Source organism: Suricata suricatta, chromosome 3 (genome assembly GCF_006229205.1).
Source record: "Suricata suricatta isolate VVHF042 chromosome 3, meerkat_22Aug2017_6uvM2_HiC, whole genome shotgun sequence".
NCBI lineage: Eukaryota > Metazoa > Chordata > Mammalia > Carnivora > Herpestidae > Suricata > Suricata suricatta.
Genome location: NC_043702.1, coordinates 47,832,368 through 47,851,138, shown reverse-complemented (window position 1 = coordinate 47,851,138; position 18,771 = coordinate 47,832,368). Strand labels below are relative to the sequence as shown.

The following is an 18,771-nucleotide window of genomic DNA, read 5'->3' as shown; positions in this document are numbered from 1 at the left end:
TGACGGTGTAGGAAACACAGTGATGGAGGCATTCAAGGTAAAGGTGATGTTATGAATTAGACAGTTTTGGGGCACCTGGGCAGCTCAGTGGGTTGAGATGCTTACTTTGGCCCAGGCCATGATATCACAGTGTGTGGGTTCAAAGCCCTGCGTTGGGTTGTGCACTGACAGCTCAGAGCCTGGAGCCTACTTTGATTTTGTGTCTCCCGCTCTCTCTGCCCCTCCTCTTCTTGTACACACACTCTCTCTCTTTCTCTCTCTCTCTCAAAAATAAATAAATAAACCCCCCCCAAAAAAAGGAAGAAATAAAGGGAAAGTTTGGCCAGATGATCATTGATGGTTATGTTACTTTTTTAAGTACACAATTTGGATGCCTATTACACATGATGAAGAAGGTTGTCTCCTCCCTTTCCAGTCACAGGGATTACTGATTAAATTCACTGTTTACTCAGTTATACCTCAGGCTCTCCTATTGTGGGACGAAAAGACCAGGAAACCAAGTGAGATGTGCCTGTTTCTCCTTGCTTGCATCTCTGAAATTGCTAGTAAAGTTTGATAGTGGATAAGGGCTCTGATTTGTGTGACTGTGATTGATAATATGTTTCTTTGTATTAGCTCAGTGGCCATCATTGCTTATTCTATAGTGGTACCAGCAGTTATCAACGTGAAGTTAGTTCTTCATCACTGACCTATTAAGATTAAAATAAGTTACCTAGACATGGGATGGGAATGCAGGGTTACCCTCCTGAGAAAAATTGTGAACTTAAAGCAAATATTTTATTGTATGTTAATTTACAGGAAGCACTGGAAGGAAATATATGCTTTTTAATAGAAAATAACTTGTATCTGATACCTATACAACATGGAAACATGATTCTTTTTTGTGTGTTTTATTACAAAAACAAGTTATAAAACTACCAATTTAAGATAGTAGATCTGCCTTATAGTTGTGGATGTTATCTTATGTCAGATTTTACTGTGAGACTTTGTATTTCCATTCTTGCTTTTTACTAGATAAAGGTAAGATAGCGATGTGGGGATCATTAAGAATGTCTTACCACACTTTTCTGACTTTTAGGTTTTGCCTTCTATTGATCTTACAGGTGAATTGAATAGAGGGTATTAATTTTTTTTTGTATTGAGAGAGAAATTTATTTTGTAAGGTGGTAAACAATGCCTACTTTTACTCATTTTAAAACACTGTGTAAAGTAAAATTATGAAGTGGGAAATAAAAGTTATGTTTGCATGGGATTTTTGCAAGATTGTCTAAACCAGATTTTTTTCCAGTAATTACTTCTGGCATATAATTTTCATGATAGTTAAAATTTCTATTATGAATAACTGAGATTTAATTAAATATAATTTAATTAGTGCTTATAAGCATAACTTTGATTTACACATTCAGAAGATAATTTTAATTTAAAGTCCTGAATTCCCTTTATAGATGTTTGATTTGAATTTAGATTAGGGTGATCATAATTTTGAACTGTTCTTATTTGGCAGGTTTTTAAAAGCAATATTTAGTGATAATCATTTAGATTTTATAAAACTGTTTTATGCATATGCCAATAATCAGCTTTTAAAACCATAAAAATTATGACTTAAAAAGTTTAAAAATATCCCACAGAGATGATAAACTTTAGTGTTGTGAATATATCATGCTTTAATTATTTATATCAATGTTTAGAACAAATTTCAGGATTTTTTTTACTCAGACAAGCCTAATCTATTAGTTGTACATTATTCTTTTTAGCTGATGAGGAAAACTTGTTTGTACTTTATTATTGCTTTACATTTAAAAAATGCTTTTCTTTGGGAGAGGAATTGCAGGTAAAACATATTCTTCAAAGGCAGCTTAAAATATAAACTGAGTTGTTATAAAAGACTCCAAATTTCAAGTCAAAGAATAAATGATTAGAAGTGAATCTTCAATTGTCTTGTTATTTTATGCTTATCCTGACCAGTGACTAGTTTGAAGGAAGGATTTGCTTATAGCTTGTCCGTACTATGGGTTGAAAATCAAAATGCCTGGAAGGACAAGTTTTGTAACACATTTATCAGGAAACCATATTTTTGAGATTCACAAAGCTACATAATTTCTGCTATTAGGGGAAAATTTCTACTCTCCTGATTTATCATACTACTTTATTTTGATCAAAATCTAAAGATACTGTGTTTCAAAAAATGAAGCAGTGAATATATAACAATTCAAATGGCAATTAGCCTCAGAAAAAGAAAGATGAAAAAAAATGAGGGAGGTTGTAGCAAGATGACAAGTAAATGGTTTTCTTCTAATGATGGCAGCAGACAGTATGCAGTACAGGTCCATTCTAAGTACTTACTCTCTAGACCCTGCAAGTGCTAGTTTTTCTCTATTTACTCTTGCAGACTCTTTCTCTACCCTTTCTGCTCTGCTCTGTACTTTGGGAAACTACTTGTTATAAATTGTACCTATTGACATTCCTTTAACCCAGGTTCTGGTTGGATTAGCAACATGAGAACTGATTGTGGGAAGAGAAAGAAAGATCAAAGTAATTCTTTCCTCTTTCCTTTCCCTGCCAGAGTAAGGTTTTAGCAGTGGCAGCTCCCTTTGAGGCTCTCATCATCTGCAACTGCAGTCTTTGCTGGTGTCTGGTAACTCCTACCCTTTCCACATTGAGGCATAAGTGCTTCCTACTCTTTCCAGCTACTAGGTGCATCAGCATGGCGTATTGCACTGAATTCTGCCTAGACTTCTATAGATTGTTTCTTCCTTAAACTTGTTTCAACTGACCTTTGATGTGCGGTCTGTTTCATGGTGGGACTCTGAATGATACAGTAACTGTAACTAAAGTAGTTTTTTTTTTTTAATAGAATCTTTCTATGCAAGAATGAGAGTTCAGTTTTTGTGTGCCTTCTACATTTTTATGAAAACATGTAAATTCAAAAAATTTAACCCACCTGAAAGCAGCTTCTCAGCCCTTTCTCAAACCTCTGTTAGGTTCAGCCTACTTGTCTCCACCCCAGCCTTCACCATGTGCATCAGGGTGACGCAGAAGTCATACAGGGTGTCCACCTCTGGCCCCTAGGCCTTCAGCAGCCATTCATACATGAGTATGCCTGGTACCTGCATCACCTCCTCTGCCTTCTCCTGAGTGGGCAGCTGTACCAGCAGCAGCTTTCAGGGTAATCTGGTGACCAGCATGAATGTTTTTGGGGCTATGGTGTGGCCAGGGGTATAGGGGCATCATAGATTTCTCAGAGAACCAAATCCTGCTTAATTCCCTTAAACTGATGGTGGACCCCAACATCCAGATCATGCATACCCAAGAGGAGGAGTAGATCAAGACCCTCGACAACAAATTTGTCTCCTTCATTGACAAAGTGCGGTACCTAGAGCAGCAGAGCAAATTTTGGGAGATGAAGTGGAGCCTTCTACAGCAGCAGAAAACAGCTCGGAGCAACATGGGCAATATGTTCAAGAGCTATGCTGACAATCTTCCATGGCAGATGGACACTCTGGGTCAAGAGAAGCTGAAGCTGGAGGTACAGCTTGGCCATATGCAGGGGCTGGTGGAGGACTTACGAATCAATAGGAGGAGGAGATAGATCAAAGCACAAGTAGACATGGAGAATGAGTTTGTTCTTATCAAGATGGACTTGGAAGAAGCTTACATGAACAAGTTGGAATTGGAGTCTCACTTGGAAGGGGTGACTGAGATTGGTTTCTTAAAGCAGTGGTATGAAGAAGAGATCTGTAATCTGCAGTCCCAGATCTCAGACATGTTCATGGTCCTGTCCATGGACAACGTCTGCTACCTAGACCTGGATGGCATCGTGTCTGAGGTCAAGCCCCAGTATGAGGGCATTGCCAACTAGAATTGGCCTGAGGCTGAGATCATGTACCAGATTACGTAGGAGGAGCTGCAGATATTGGCTAGAAGCATGGGGATGACTTCCATCACAGAAGACAGAGATTTCCAAGATGAAACATAACATCAGCCAACCCCAGGCTGAGATCAAGGGTCTCAAAAGCCAGAGGGCTTCCTTGGAGTCTGTCATAGCTAATGCTTAACACAGGGAGCTGGCCATTAAGGACACCAATGCCAAGCTGGCCAAACTGGAGGCCACCCTGCTGCGAGCCAAGCAGGACATGACATGGCAGCTGAGAGAGCTCGTGAACATCAAGCTGGCCTTACACATTGAGATCACCAGCAACCACAAGCTCCTGGAGGGTAATGAGAGCTGGCTGGAGTCTGGTATGCAGAACGCGAGTCTCCAAACTAAGAACACCAGTGGCTACTCAGGTGGGCTGATGGAGGATTACCTGGACCTCACAAGCCCTGGCCTCAACTATGGCCTGAGCTTTTTCCAGTCTACCTTCAACTCTGGTGAGGGATCCAGTTCCTTGGGCCCTGTCGGCTCTTCCATGGCAGTGGTTGTGAAGAAGATTGAGACCTATCATGGGAAGCTGGTGTGCAAGTCATCTAATGTCCTCCTGTCCAAGTGAACAACCACTGTGCTCCATCCTAGTCTCCTACTCCTGTGGCTGCTATAGAGCCTTTGTAGGCAGGAGCTCCACAGGGGAGGTGTGAGGAACAGGAGAGATACTTGAGGTTCAGCCCAGGTCCTCAGCCTACTGTTAGAGGGGAGTCTGCTGCCCTGGGTACCCCCTCTTGCCAGGGCCCCATACCAAAAGTTAGTTCAAGTGCATTTTCCCAAATAAAGCCTCAGATGGCTCTGTGAGTCCTCAAAGAAAAACAAAACAAAATTTTTCACAGATAAGTGTTTAACAAACATATATACAGATTTATGAATTTCCACAAACTTTATATCCTTATGTAATCCAGATCAGGAAGCAGAGGATTGCCAGATCTCCCTAAATATCCTTTGTGCTTCTAGTAAATAAATGTTAAGTGTAACCAATATTCAAATTATAGCTGCATTAGAATCTTTTAAAACTTTATATATAAAGGGATTCATCCAGCATGTACATTTAGTGTCTAGTTTCTTTGCTCAGCTTGTTTTTGAGACTAATTCATATGAAGTGTAATTATAATCAATTCAGTCATATTACTGTGTAGTATTTTATGTAAGTGATTTACCTTTTTACTTTTTTTGGATAGACTTTAAGTTTGCTTCTAGTTTGGTGCTATTAGAATAAAAGAGCCATGAACATTCCATGCTTATATTTTAGTGGCTATGTATTTCCTTATCTCTTGGCTATAAACCTAGGATGGAAGTCTTGGGAGATGGAACAGTTATATATTTATTTTAGGTAGATCTAGCTGAAGAATTTTCTAAAGTGGTTGTACCAATTTACATTCACGTCAACAAACCATGAGAATGCCATTAAATATATAGGCTACCCAATGTTTGGAATAGTCATAGTCATAGTCTTTTTCTTTCTTTCTCTCCTTTCTTTGCCTTCTTTTGTTTCCTTCTGTAAGCTTCACACCCAGCATGGAGCCCACTGCAGGGCTTGAACTCATGACACTGAGATTAAGACCTGAGCTGAAGTCAAGAGTAAGAAGGTTAACAGAGGAGCCACCAAGACACCCCTGTCATAGTCTTTCTAATTAAGCCTTTCTGTTGTGTGTGAGCTTAATAAACCATAATGTCTAAAGTCCTCAGGAACACACCTAGAGTCAAAGCAGGTTTATTAACTTGCTGTAGCAATGATGATGGGACACATATGGAATTGTAGGTTGTGTCAGTAAAGGATAGCATTGGCTTTTACTATGTTTTGGTTTATGCTAGGTGATTTTTGAGAAGGAAAATAAAAGGAAGTTATGTTCTAGATTAGTTATTTGTCATGGCATGATGGCAAATTATTGTGTGTTTTAATACTTTTTAATCTAGTAGGTAAAATGGAAAAGTAGGGCTAGAACTGTCATAGTTAAAGAAGTAATGACCAAGTATTTGGTCAGAGGAGAGAGATAGTAATTTTTGTTATTGTGTGATGTCCTTGTATTCTGTTTTGTTTTGTTACAGTCATGGAGTAATATCATCAGATGTTGATATTCTGGTAAATTATTTAAATTTGGTAGGGACACCATGGATTACTATTATTTGCTAGGCAAGCTACCAGTTGTCAGCTATCAGGTTAATAGTGTTATTTCTCTGTCTATAATTTATGCCATAGTTAAAGGCTCCATGATCAATCGCTCTATGTATCTATCTATCTATCTAATTTTTTAATTTACATTCAAGTTAGCTAGCATATAGTGTGATGGTGATTTCAGAAGTAGACTCCCATGATCCATCCCCTGCATGTGACACCCAGTGCTCATCCCAAGTGTCCTTGGTAGTCCTTGGCCATTTAGAGTATCCCCCCACCCAGAACCTCTACAGCATCCCTGAGTTTGTTCTCTGAATTTAAGAGTCTCTTATGGTTTGTCTCTCTCCCTGTTTCTATATTATTTTTGCTTCCCTTCCCTTATATTAATCCATTTTGTGTCTTAAAGTCCACATGTGAGTGAAGTCATATATATGATACTTGTCTTTCTCTAATTTTGCTTAGCAAAATACACAGTGTTCTATCCACATTGCTGTAAATGACAAGATTTCATTCTTTTGATTGCTGAGTAATTTTCCATTGTGATATATACCACATCTTCTTGGAAAAGTGTCTATTCATGTCTTTTGCCCATTTCTTTACTAGTTTATTTGTTTTTTAGGTATTGATTTTGATAAGTTGTTTATAGATTTTGGATACTAACCCTTTACCTGAATATCATTTGCAAATATCTTCTCCCATTTCGTCATTTGTCTTTTAGCTTTGTGGATTATTTCCTTCACCGTACAGAAGGTTTTCATCATGATGAGATCCTAATAGTTCATTTTTGCCTTTGTTTCCCTTGCCTCCAGAGATGTGTTGAGTACGAAGTTGCTGCAGCTGAGGTCAAAGTGGTTGTTGGTTGCTTTCTCCTCTAGGATTTTGGTGGCTTCCTATCTTAAGTTTAGGTCTCATCCATTTTGAGTTTATTTTTGTGAATGTGTAAGAAAGTGATTCAGGTTCATTTTTATGCATGTTGCTGTCCAGTTTTCTCAACAGCATTTGCTTAAGAGACTGTCTTTATTCCATTAGATATACTTTCCTGCCTTGTAGAAGATTAGTTGGCTGTACATTTGTGGGTTCATTTCTGGGTCCTCTCTTCTGTTCCATTGATCTGTGTGTTTCTTTATGTACCAATACAATACAGTCTTGATGATTACAACTTTGTAATACATCTTGAAGTCCAGATTGTGATGCCTTCAAGCTTTACCTTTTTTCCCCTCTCAGGATTGCTTTGGCTATTCAGGGTCTTTTCTGGTTGCATACAAATTTTAGGATTGTTTGTTCTAGCTCCGTGAAGAATGCTGGTGTTATTTTAATAGTGATTGCACTGGATATATAGATTGCTCTGTAGTATCCACATTTTAGCAATGTTTGCTCTTCCAATTCACAATTCACAAGCATAGGATTTTTTTTTCTTCTGAGATACCAAAAAAAAAGTTCTGAGAACTTTCTTCCTTCTTTAGGAAGGCCTGGATTACTATATACGTCCCTCTTATGATTGCCTTTCCTGCATTCCAGAGCTCTTGGGCTGTCGTGTAATAATTTTCATTGGCTTCCATGTACTTTTTAATATCCTTCTAATTTCTTGGTTAATCCATTCATTCTTTAGTAGGATGTTCTTTAATCTCCAGGTATTTAGTTTTTCCAAAGCGTTTCTTGTGGTTGATTTCGAGTTTCATAGTTATGTGGACTGAAAATATACACAGTATGATCTCAATCTTTTTGTACTTATTGATGGTTGATTAGTGACCCAGTGTGTGATTTGTTCTGGAGAAAGTTCCAAGAGCACTAGAAAAGAATGTGTATTCTGCTACTTTAGGATACAATGAATATATCTGCCTATCTGGTCCAGTGTGTCATTCAAAGCAATTGTTTCCCTCCTGCTTAGATGATCTGTCCATTGCTGTAAGAGGGATATTGAAGTCCCCTACTATCATGATATTATCACCAATGAGTTTCTTTATGATTAATTGATTTATATATTTGGGTTCTCCATATTGGGGGCATAAATGTTTAGAATTATTAGATCTTCTTGGTGGATAGATCCCTTAATTACGACATAATGTTCTGCCTCATCTCTTGTTACAGTCTTTAGTTTAAAATCTAGTTTGTCTGATATATGTATGGCTACTCCAGCTTTCTTTAAGAGACCATTAGCATGGTAGATGGTTCTCCATCCCCTTACTTTCAATCTGAAGGCGTCTTTAGGTCTAAAGTGGGTATCTTGTAAAGATCATATAGATGAATCTTGTCTTCTTATCCATTCTGATAGCCTATGTCTTTTGATTGGAGTGTTTAGTTCATTGACCTTTAGAGTTAGTAGATTAGTTGGCTGTACATTTGTGTACACAAATTTATTTCTATTGTGTTGCCTGTAGAGTTTCAGTTTCTGGTGGTGTTCTCTGGTCCTTTCTAGTCTTTGTTGCTTTCGGCTTTGTTTTGTATTTTTTTGTCTTTTCTTCCCTCAGAGAGTTCCCCTTAAAATTTCTTGGTCTGCTTTAGTGGTCTGGTTTAGTGGTCATGAACTTCAGTTTTTATTTGTCTGGGGAAATCTTTACATCTCCTTCTATTTTAAATGACAGCCCTGCTGGATAAAGAATTATTGGCTACATATTTTTCTGATGCAGCACATTGAATATCTCCTGTCACTTTTTTCCTGGGGCCTGCCAAGTTTCTGTGGGTAGGTCTGCTATGAACCTGACCTGCCTTCCCTTTTAGGTTAATCATTTTTTCCCTTTCTGCTTTCATAATTCTTTACTTTTCTGTGTATTTTGTGAATTTTATATGATATGATATGCCTTGTTGAGAGTCATTTTTGTTCAGTCTAATGGGAGCTTCTTGGATTTCGATGTCTGTGTCTTTCACCAGATTAGGAAAGTTTTCTTCTATAATTTGCTCACATAAACCTTCTACCTCTTTTCTCGCTCTTCATCTTCTGGGACTCCTATGATTTGGATGTTATTTACTTTTAATCGCTCACTGAGTTCTCTAATTTTTGTGTCATTCTCTTATGCCTTAGTTTTCCTCTTTTTTCTGCTTCATTATTCTCCATAATTTCGTCTTCTGTGTCACTGATTCTCTGCTTCATCCACCTTTGCCACTGTGGTGTTCATTTGATATTTCACTCAGTTATAGCCTTTTTAATTTCATCCTAACTAGATTTTACTTCTTTTATCTTTGCAGAAAGGGATTCTATGCTTTTTTTCAACCTCAGCTTTTATTCTTATTATTATGGATCTAAATTCTAGTTCAGACATCTTGCTTATATCTCTGTTGATGAAGCTCCTGGCTGTCATTTCTTCCTGATATACCTATTGGGGTGAATTGCCTTTGTTTTGTCATTTTGGTGGAAGAAAAGAATTAATAAAATCAAATTAAAAAATAAAAAGTTAAAAACAACACAAGTCTCTCGGGTCCTTCTTTCCAAGATGACCAAGGAATAATGGTTGTGCCAAAAAAGGCTGCGGCCACATGCAGCCTATTCGCAGAATCAACTGCACCCATTACGTGCCCAAGGACAAGGCCATTAAGAAGTTCGTTATCCGGAACATAGTAGAGGCCGCCGCGGTCAGGGACATTTCCGAAGCGAGTGTCTTCGACGCCTATGTGCTTCCCAAGCTGTACGTGAAACTATGTTACTGTGTGAGTTGCGCTATTCACAGCAAAGTAGTCAGGAATCGCTCTCGTGAAGCACGGAAGGACCGAACACCACTACCCCGATTTAGACCTGCTGCTCCACGACCTCCACCAAAACCCATGTAAGGATTGAAGAAAAACTATTCTCTGAAAAAAATAAAATAAAAGAGGTTATACTTAAATAAAATAAAATAAAATAAAATAAAATAAAATAAAATAAAATAAAATAAAAACAACACAAAAAATGAAATAAAGGAAGCTAGATCCTGGAAGTGTTTTGGTCTGCTTGTTCAAAGAAGCTTGGTAAAATAGAGACAAAAGGGAAAGAAAAGAAAAAAAAAGAAAAAAAGTAATGAAATGAAGAATGTGAATTAGAATAAAAAATTTACAAAAAACCCATAGTAAATAGAATTAAAAATATTTTTAAAAAATAAAATTTTCTATATCCAAGGAAAAAAAAACAATTTAAAGAAAAGCAACATCAACAACAAATAAATGAACCAGCAAACAGAATGAAACTCAAATGATGTTATCTCCAATTTCCCCTAGAAGTCAAACTGTATGGACTATAGGGAGGCGGTGGAGAGACTTGTGGTGGTCCTTTAGGGCATGTGATTGTAGGGCACTGTTGGATAGGGCTTGTTTAGTGGCTCCATTCTCTTCTGATGGCACTGCTTAGCTTATTGGGGTGGATCAGTGTGTGCATGTATGTGCGTGCCCGTGGTAAGTGAAAACAGCCTCCTAGTTTCTGGCACTGGAACTCTGTGCTCTCACTGACCCACAGTCAGTCACCCGTCTTTTGTCTCAGGCCTCTGTCCACTCTGCACTTCTACACTGTCTGTGTCCAAGCTGTCAGCCTTCCAGGCATCTCCTTCCCAAATTTTATCTCAGATGGGGCTGTGTTTCCAAATCATTCCCTTTTGAGAACCCTGTGGCTTGGACCCGCTCCAACCCTCTGGTGGAAGGTCTCACTGAGCAATGGCTCAGTACACTGAGACTTGCCCCAGAAAACATTCATGTGATCTTGCTGCAGCAGAGATTCTGAGATTGTGGCTGGGTGCTGGTTTAATCCAGAATAAATTCATGCAATCGTTCAGCGGCAAAGTTTCAGAGATTATGGCAAATCAAAACACACAGCTGGCACAAGTTTTTACCACACTTAGCTTCTTTGTCCCAATACCAGAAAATGTGGGTATTCTCCAGGGTCTGCTGGGACCTTTGCCTGAGGGGAGACCATGTTGCCTCTACCAAGTGCCCTCCAAGCAGGGGAACCGCTTCTCCCTTTGTGGCCCATGGACCCCTTGGGCCTCGCTGCCTGCTCCTGGAGAGTCACTCTTCCTCCCCACCAGAGCACTGCCAGGTATTGAGCTCCAGAATTTCCCACTCTGTGCTCTCCTGTTTAGGAAGCCCTAATAATATGAAAACCCTCTCCTTTCTCCCAGTCAGTGGTTTAGGGGAATAGATTTTTTGTTCAGTCCCTTGTGACTGTTTCCACTCTCTCTCTTTCTCTCCTGCTACTTTTGGAGGGTAGTGCTTCTCCTGTACACTCCTGGTGTGCCACATACTCTCCCCACCCTTTCTCTGTTCTCTCTCTTCAAAAACAACTCCCTACCCTCAGTGGCTTCTCCTTCCCCCAGCTCATCTCTCCACACTGCACTTGTTCTGTGGTTCAAGTTATGCAGACTGTTGTGTTAATCCTCAGATCAATGTCCTGGGTGTGCAAAATGGTTTGGTGCTGGTCTAGCTGCATTTAAGGGACCAGAGAAGCCAAGAGCTTCCATGTTGCTCCATCATCTTGGCCCCACCCCTCCACGATATTAATCAGTGGTGTTCAGGACTGCACTGTTGCCAAAACTCTATTGAACAGGAGGTTGCTTAGAAAATATTATTTATTGGGACACCTGGGTGGCTCAGTTGTTTAAGCCCTGACTCTTGATTTTGGTTCAGATCATAATCTCATGGTTTGTGAGTTTGAGCCCCTGCATTGGACTATGCTCTCTATGCTCTGACAGCACAAAGCCTGCTTGGGATTCTTTCTCTCTCCCTCCTTCCTTCCCTCCTTCTCTCTCTCTCTCTCCCCCTCCCTCCCTCCCCCAATCTAAAATAAATAAACATTAAGAAATATCATTTATAGTTATACTAGAGTTACTCCCTTCTTTGCCTTTTGTGTGAGCATGTGAGGATGAATTATTGAATTATCTGACATGACAATAACTATGAAGAATGATTTAAGACCAGACAGGACACATTAGCAAATTGCAGTACTGGCAAGTATCAGAAATAAAATGATTATTAGCCCTTATAAGAAGTCTTGAAAACACAGAGGTAGATGACCAATTCCATGCTACGAAAATGTAAAAGCTAGCTCATATGTTACAGAGATTCAGTTGCATATTGTAGGAGTCCTTTTCCACTTAAATTTGCAATAGAAAAGAGACAGGCACAGGGATAACATTCTTAAGCACATAGCAAGATTGAGAAAAACTGATGACCAGTCTAGTGTTAGGTAAGACAAGGCATTTCAAAGCTTCAAAATAATAGTTCAAAGGAAATTGAACTATTTCCTTGTCTACAACAAGGAAAATCATCAGTCCATCTCTTTCATTTTTTAACTAGTATGCTTGACGGAGGACAATTAGTTCAGCAATTTGGGAAGATATAGTGAATTTAAATAAGTGAAAGCCCAGTAAGCTTGGACAACATAGTTCTGTTTTTAAGTGGAAACCATTAGCAGGGAATTATAAAATCAGTATTATCAAGGTAGTTTCTAGAGTTTTGCATGAGTCATATGTTATTTACTAAAAGACATTAAGCAATAGGAGGATTTTCCTTGTGGGGAAGAAGGAAAATTTCTGTGTTTAGGACATTGCAACAGTAGGTATTTGAAGAGGAGAAAATGCAAAGAGGACATTGACAAATCTCTAGAGTGCTTAATTTAGTAAAGGGTACTAATATTCAGCCCAATAGGGAAAAAAGTACTTTAAACCTAAAAACCTAGAAACGAAGTCAGCCTTTGTGCTTAGATATAGTCCCTTTTTCATGAAGGTGTATACTTCTTGAAACACACTTATATTAGTGTATTTTAATTATACATAATTAATGTAAGAACAAATTTCCTTTCTGATTTGTTTATATATAATTTTTTATTCTGAGATAATTGTAGAGCCCCATGCATTTGAAAGAAATATTGTAGATAGATGCTATATACTCTTCTATCAGTCTCCCCCTCAGTGGTAAAATATTGTATAAGTATAGTGTAATATTATGACCAGGAAATTGACGTTGATACAGTCCACTAGCTTAGGCAGATTTTCCAAGTTTTACATGCACTAATATGTAAGTGTGTGTTTGTATTTAGCTCTATGCATTATATCAAAGACTTGATTTGTATTACCTCTATGTAATCATACTATTTAGATCTTACTATTAAAGAAAAAATAGTTTTTTAAAAACATTTTGTAACATTTCTTTATTTTTGAGAGATAGAGACAGTGTGGTCAGGGGAGGGGCAGAGAGAGAGAGAAGGAGACACAGAATCTAAAGCAGGCTCTAGGCTCTGAGCTGTCAGCAGAGAGCCCAACATGGGGCTCAAACCCATGAACCATGAGATCATGACCTGATCATGACCTGAGCCAAAGTTGGATGCTTAACCGAGCCACCCAGGCACTCCAGCGGGGGGGGGGGGGGTGACAAAAAAACAAAACACACAGTTCTGAGGAGTTTCCCAGTGATGTCTTCTCTGTTAGTTGGATTTTTTGCTCTAGCTGGGAGGGGATCATAAACTCTTCTCATGCTTGTGGAATTCTAGTATTTGTACTGCTGATGCTTTATGGTTGTTTTTTCTCAGGTTTTGGGTCATTTTTTTTCACAATCATGCACCAAATAGTATTCATCCAAAGGCTTGCAGGGATCCTTCTGCAGATCCTGAACCCCTTCCTCTCCTCTTCCCCTCTCCATCTTTCTCCCTCACTTTCTCTCCCTTTCTCCTTCTCCCTCTCTCCCTTCATTTTTCACTCCCTCCTCTTCTATATTTTGTATCTCAAATTCTAGAGATTTGCCCTCTCAGAACTCCACCCTTTGCTTTGATAATTTATTAAGTCTACTTCCTCCTTTCTCTGCAGTACCCAGGAATTCTCTCCAGGGGATCAACTGAGTTAATTGTAACTCCCCTCTTCCACTCCCCCTACTTGTTTCTCTTCTCTCAGGGATCACTTTGTTACTAGTCATCCAATGCCTTAAAACCATTGCTTCATCTATTTTGTCTAAATTTCTGGTTTATTTTCATAGTAAAGTGAGTGTCGCTTTATTATGACCCAGAGTTTAATTATCTAATGGTATAAATTTCTTATTTAAATAAAGTCCAGTTTATGTGATTTTTTTCTTTCACATTAATGTTTTTGTGTCCTGTGTTTTTTAAACTTGGTTTATCCTAAGATTATAGAGATATACTCATAACTTTATTTATATGAAGTATATTTTTTAAATTTAGATTTCTGATCTATTTCAAATTAATATTCATTTATGTTAGCTACCATAACGTTTCCATCTTGGATCATTTTCTTTCATTTTGAAAAGTTATCCTAAGTTAGTACCTCTACCACTTTCTGACTACTGAAAGAACTTTATGAAAATGTATCTCCATTTACTGCTCTGTTCTTTTCACTAGTAGGTGCTATTAGACACTTTCACTCTTGGCTATGACAGAGTATGAGGAACTGGATTTATTTTCCTAGTAAGAGGGACTGGGTTTCCCTTCCCACTTTAAGCATCTAGACAATCAGACATAAAAAAAAAAAAGATCATCTTTATTGACTCTATATCTTTCATACCCTGTGTGGGGGTAATCATTATTTAGATCTATACATTATCCCTATCCTTCCTTTTACTTTGACTCATTTGTTTTCTTCAGATATTTTTATCAGAATTTCTTTAGGTGGTAGGTTTTGCTGGACTCCATGGATCTTCCAAAAGCATGAATTGTTCAAAAAAATCCTATTTATTTTTGTTTCTATTAATTTTTGATATTTCACTTATTGATTATAATAACTCTTTATATTTCAAAGGACCTCCTTGATTCTAATACTGTTGTCAATGTCTTTTAATTTAGTATTTGTATTTTGATCTTAAGTATGTCTACAATTATTGTAAGAAAAAATGAAAATAAATAAAAATATTTGAAAGAAAATATTAAAGGTACTGAGAAATAAGCGCTAGAGTATCAGAAAATATTTAAAATAAGTTTAAGGGCCTTAGAGTTAGATTTTCTAATATGGATTCTATCCCTTAACGACCTATGTGGTTTGGGGCAAGTTAGTGTCTTGCCTCTAGTTTCTTTATCTATAAAATGGGACAGTAATTACACAAATCTCATGGAACCACTTAGAACTGACCTGGTCCCCTGCAAATGCTCTTTGGTCTGTATGAATCCTAAGGAAAAGCTTCCTTCTATACAAAGTCTTTTCATCAGGGAAAATATCAGAGAGATAATGCCTTAGGTTTTAAAATTCTTAAAGCATATTCATAAGCGGACTATTACCTTCAAATTGAGTCAAAGCTGCAAAAATACTTATTATAAGGAGTATTTTAAAATCTCCCTCAATTGGATCATTGTATGATCTAATTTAAATGTGCATCTCTTTTACCCCAGGGTTTTATTAGCATTAACGAGATCCTGATTATCATCACTATCATTATTAGTGGCATTGGCCTTATCTGAATAGTCATTTTATCCTAGGAGAGAAGTAAAGAAATACCACTGAGGACTTATTTCTAATTGTGGGCTTTTATAACTAAAGAACTGTTCTGTGTAACTTTACTGTTAACTTTTGAAATCTTATGAGATAGTTGCTGTTAATTCAGCCATACAGTAACTTCTTTCTGTTGTGGGAAATTCTCATAATTATGTATTTGGCAACCTATTATCATCTTGTCTGCATATTTTTGTTACTCATTTAAAATAATTTACTGTATACATGCCAGGCATATATCTCCCTCACCTATATGCACATGTCATCTTGTATATGCATACACACATATATATAGCATGTACATGTATATGTATAGATGTCTCTGTGTGTACTTACATACATCAAGATACACACACATATACTATGTGTATATAGTGAGGGATTAGAAAAGCTGTAAGCTGAATACAACTCATGTCCTTTTGTCTTAAATATAATTTTCTCAGGGACAACTATCTCTTCACTATTGTTGAAGCCTAGAAATCATTGTTTGTACTCTGTTCAAGGTGGCCCCAAAGGGATGGCACTCAGGGATGTGGGGCATTTGTGGTTGTTTAATTTGGGGGTAGAAATAACTTCCCTTTGGTTTGAAGAATTACTTTATCCCATAAAACCTTTATATAGTAGTTTTCTGTAGGTTTAAGAAAAACCCAAAGGGGATTATAACATATAAATAAATGAGCTTTCAGTTATTGACAAAATATAACTAAGAGTTAAGGGAAAAAAGAAATCAAAGAGCTTAATACTTCATAGAATTGTTCTCTCAAAGGTATGTCCTATTTCTAACCTTGCCACCACGGTCTCCAGTCTAATTTCCCTGAATGTCTCTGCTCATCTGCTCTACCACCTATCTATATGGACTACATTTTCTTAAGTGTCTTTAATCCATTTGTAACAAGTATATTTCCACTGGTGAGATTGCAGATGGGTTAGTGATAACCCTAGAACTGTGCTGAACTCTACCCCAATCATGACAGATTTATAATAGACTCTCAGAGCCCTCTGAGTATGTGGGTATGCTATCAGCAGTAAAGAAATGATACTTCAGATGAAGGTCTTTTACTAATGATAGACAGATAAATTCATCAAGAGGATTTAGCAATCCTAAGTCCTTACACATGTAACAACAAGGTTTCAAAATATATAAACATAGCAAAAACTAAGGTTCAAAAATAGGCAAATTCATAATTACAGTGAGGTAATTTCACTACCCTTTTCTCAGTAATTTAAGTAACATAAGAGAAAATCAGGGATGGAGGAGATAGATTAATCAACCAACTTGATCTAAATGACATTTATAGAACATTCCATCCAACAGAAAAAAATGTTATTTTTGAGTACAAAAATTTTTCTGCTGGTAGGCCATATTCTGTATCATAAAAATAGACCTCATTGTATTTGAGAATGATTCCATTCATGTGAAGTATTACTGAAGACCACGGTGGAATTAAATTAGAAATCAGTAACAGCATGATATCTGAAAGTCTTCAAATATTTGCAGCCTAAAAAACAAAAGCACATATTCATTTAAATAATCCATGGCTCAAAGAAGAAATCACAAGGGAAATATGAAAATACTTGTTACTGAATAAAAATTTTTAAAACATCATATCAGGGGTGCGTGGGTGGCTCAGTCAGTTAAGTGTCTGACTTCGGCTCAGGCTACGACCTCACAGTTTGTGGGTTCAAGCCCCACATTGGGTTCTGGAGCCTGCTTCAGATTCTGTGTTTACCTCTTTCTCTGCCCCACCCCCCACTCATGATTTGTATTTCTCTGTCTCAAAAATAAATAAACTATAAAAACATTAGAAAAATAAACCATATTAAAAATTTTAAGATGCATCTATAGCACTGCTTAAAGGAAAGTTAATATCATTAAAAAATATTAAAAAAGTAGAATACTCCAAAACCTATGACATAATTTTCTGCCTTAGGAAATTAGACAAGCAAAAGGAGTTAAACAGAGGAGAGTTATTCATACAGGTAAGAGCAGAATCAATGAAAAAGGGAAAAAATAAGAAAATTAGTATAAACAAAAACTAGTTCTTAGAGGGTACTATAGACTGAAGGATTGTATCTCTCCAGAATTTACATATTGAAATGCAATTCTTGTTGTGACCCTGTTTGGAGATGGAGCCATGGGGAGGTGATTAGAGGCCCTAATGATGGGATTATAAGAGTTTACAGAGAACTCCCATATCCCTTCCAGCATGTCAGGACACAGCAACAAGTCAGCTATGAACAAAGGAAATGGGCCCTTAGTAGGCACCAGATATATTGATGTATCTTTGGACTTCACAGCCTCTAGACTGTGAGAAATACTTATTGGTTAAACCACTCAATCATAGTATTCTTGTTACAGAAGCCCAAATGGAGTAAGAAAAAAATCATTAACATGTATAAAACTGTAGCCAAGATTGGGGAAAAAAGGGAGATACTAATGGTTAATACTAGGATTGAGAGAAAAGGCATCATTATCATTCCTACAGACACTAAAAAGATAATGCAAGAATATTATGAACTTGGGCAAATTTCAATAGTTTAGATGAAATTCATATTTTCTTATAAAAATTTATTCAAAAAGAAAAAGATTACCTGATACTCTATCTTAAAGAAATTGAATTTGTAGTTTCTTCCCACAAAGAAATCTCCAGGCCTAGATTCCTGTGCTGGTGATTTCTAACAAATATTTAAGGAGAAAATGATAATAATTCTATACCAGGTTTTCCAGAAAATAGAACAGAAAGGAACACATTATTTTTTTAATATAACACAATTTATTTTTTTAATATATGCAATTATTTTCCATCATTTACAATACAGTAGTTACAATGACACTCCAAACAGAAAAGCAAAGTAAAAAATCAAAACACCAACTTATGTTTCATGTAATTAGACTTATACAGAAATTAGAAGGTTTAGTAACAACTAGTTAATCACCTAATTTCACAGCTTTCTGTCCCTGGTGGTCTAGTGGTTAGGATTCGGCGCTCTCACAGCTTTCTGAAGTGGCAATCGTTATATAGCAGCTTATCTATGATACATTCAAGATAAATGATACAATTTATTACTTGCCCATAAGCTAAAACACAGCCTGCTTAATACCTTTCCTTAAATTCCACCTCTATACTACAATATACTTGAGGTCCATGCAAAAAGTAGCTACCTTTTATGTAGGAAATGGATGATTAAGTCTTTGGTGTTGTAACAGCAACTTCATTTAAACATAACCACCCCCACCACCAAAAAAAGAAGAGGGAAAAAAAAAGTAATGAAAATAATAAGGGAAAAACCCAAGATACACTTCCTATGGGGAAAAAAAAAAACAGCATGTAATTTCTGTCCTTGAC

At 37.2% G+C, this 18,771-nt stretch overlaps 1 protein-coding gene and 1 pseudogene across 1 annotated transcript; both read left to right on the top strand.

The window, feature by feature from the left end:
* The first annotated feature begins 3,015 nt into the window (after positions 1-3,015).
* LOC115286447 lies at positions 3,016-4,490 on the top strand (annotated as a pseudogene).
* A 4,983-nt stretch (positions 4,491-9,473) lies between these two features.
* Positions 9,474-9,803, top strand: LOC115286446 (40S ribosomal protein S26-like; the record flags this gene model as incomplete). The annotated part of the gene is made up of 1 exon (XM_029932963.1): positions 9,474-9,803. A coding segment is annotated over one exon (330 nt), but the record flags the coding sequence as incomplete, so codon positions are not given.
* Positions 9,804-18,771: the final 8,968 nt, after the last annotated feature.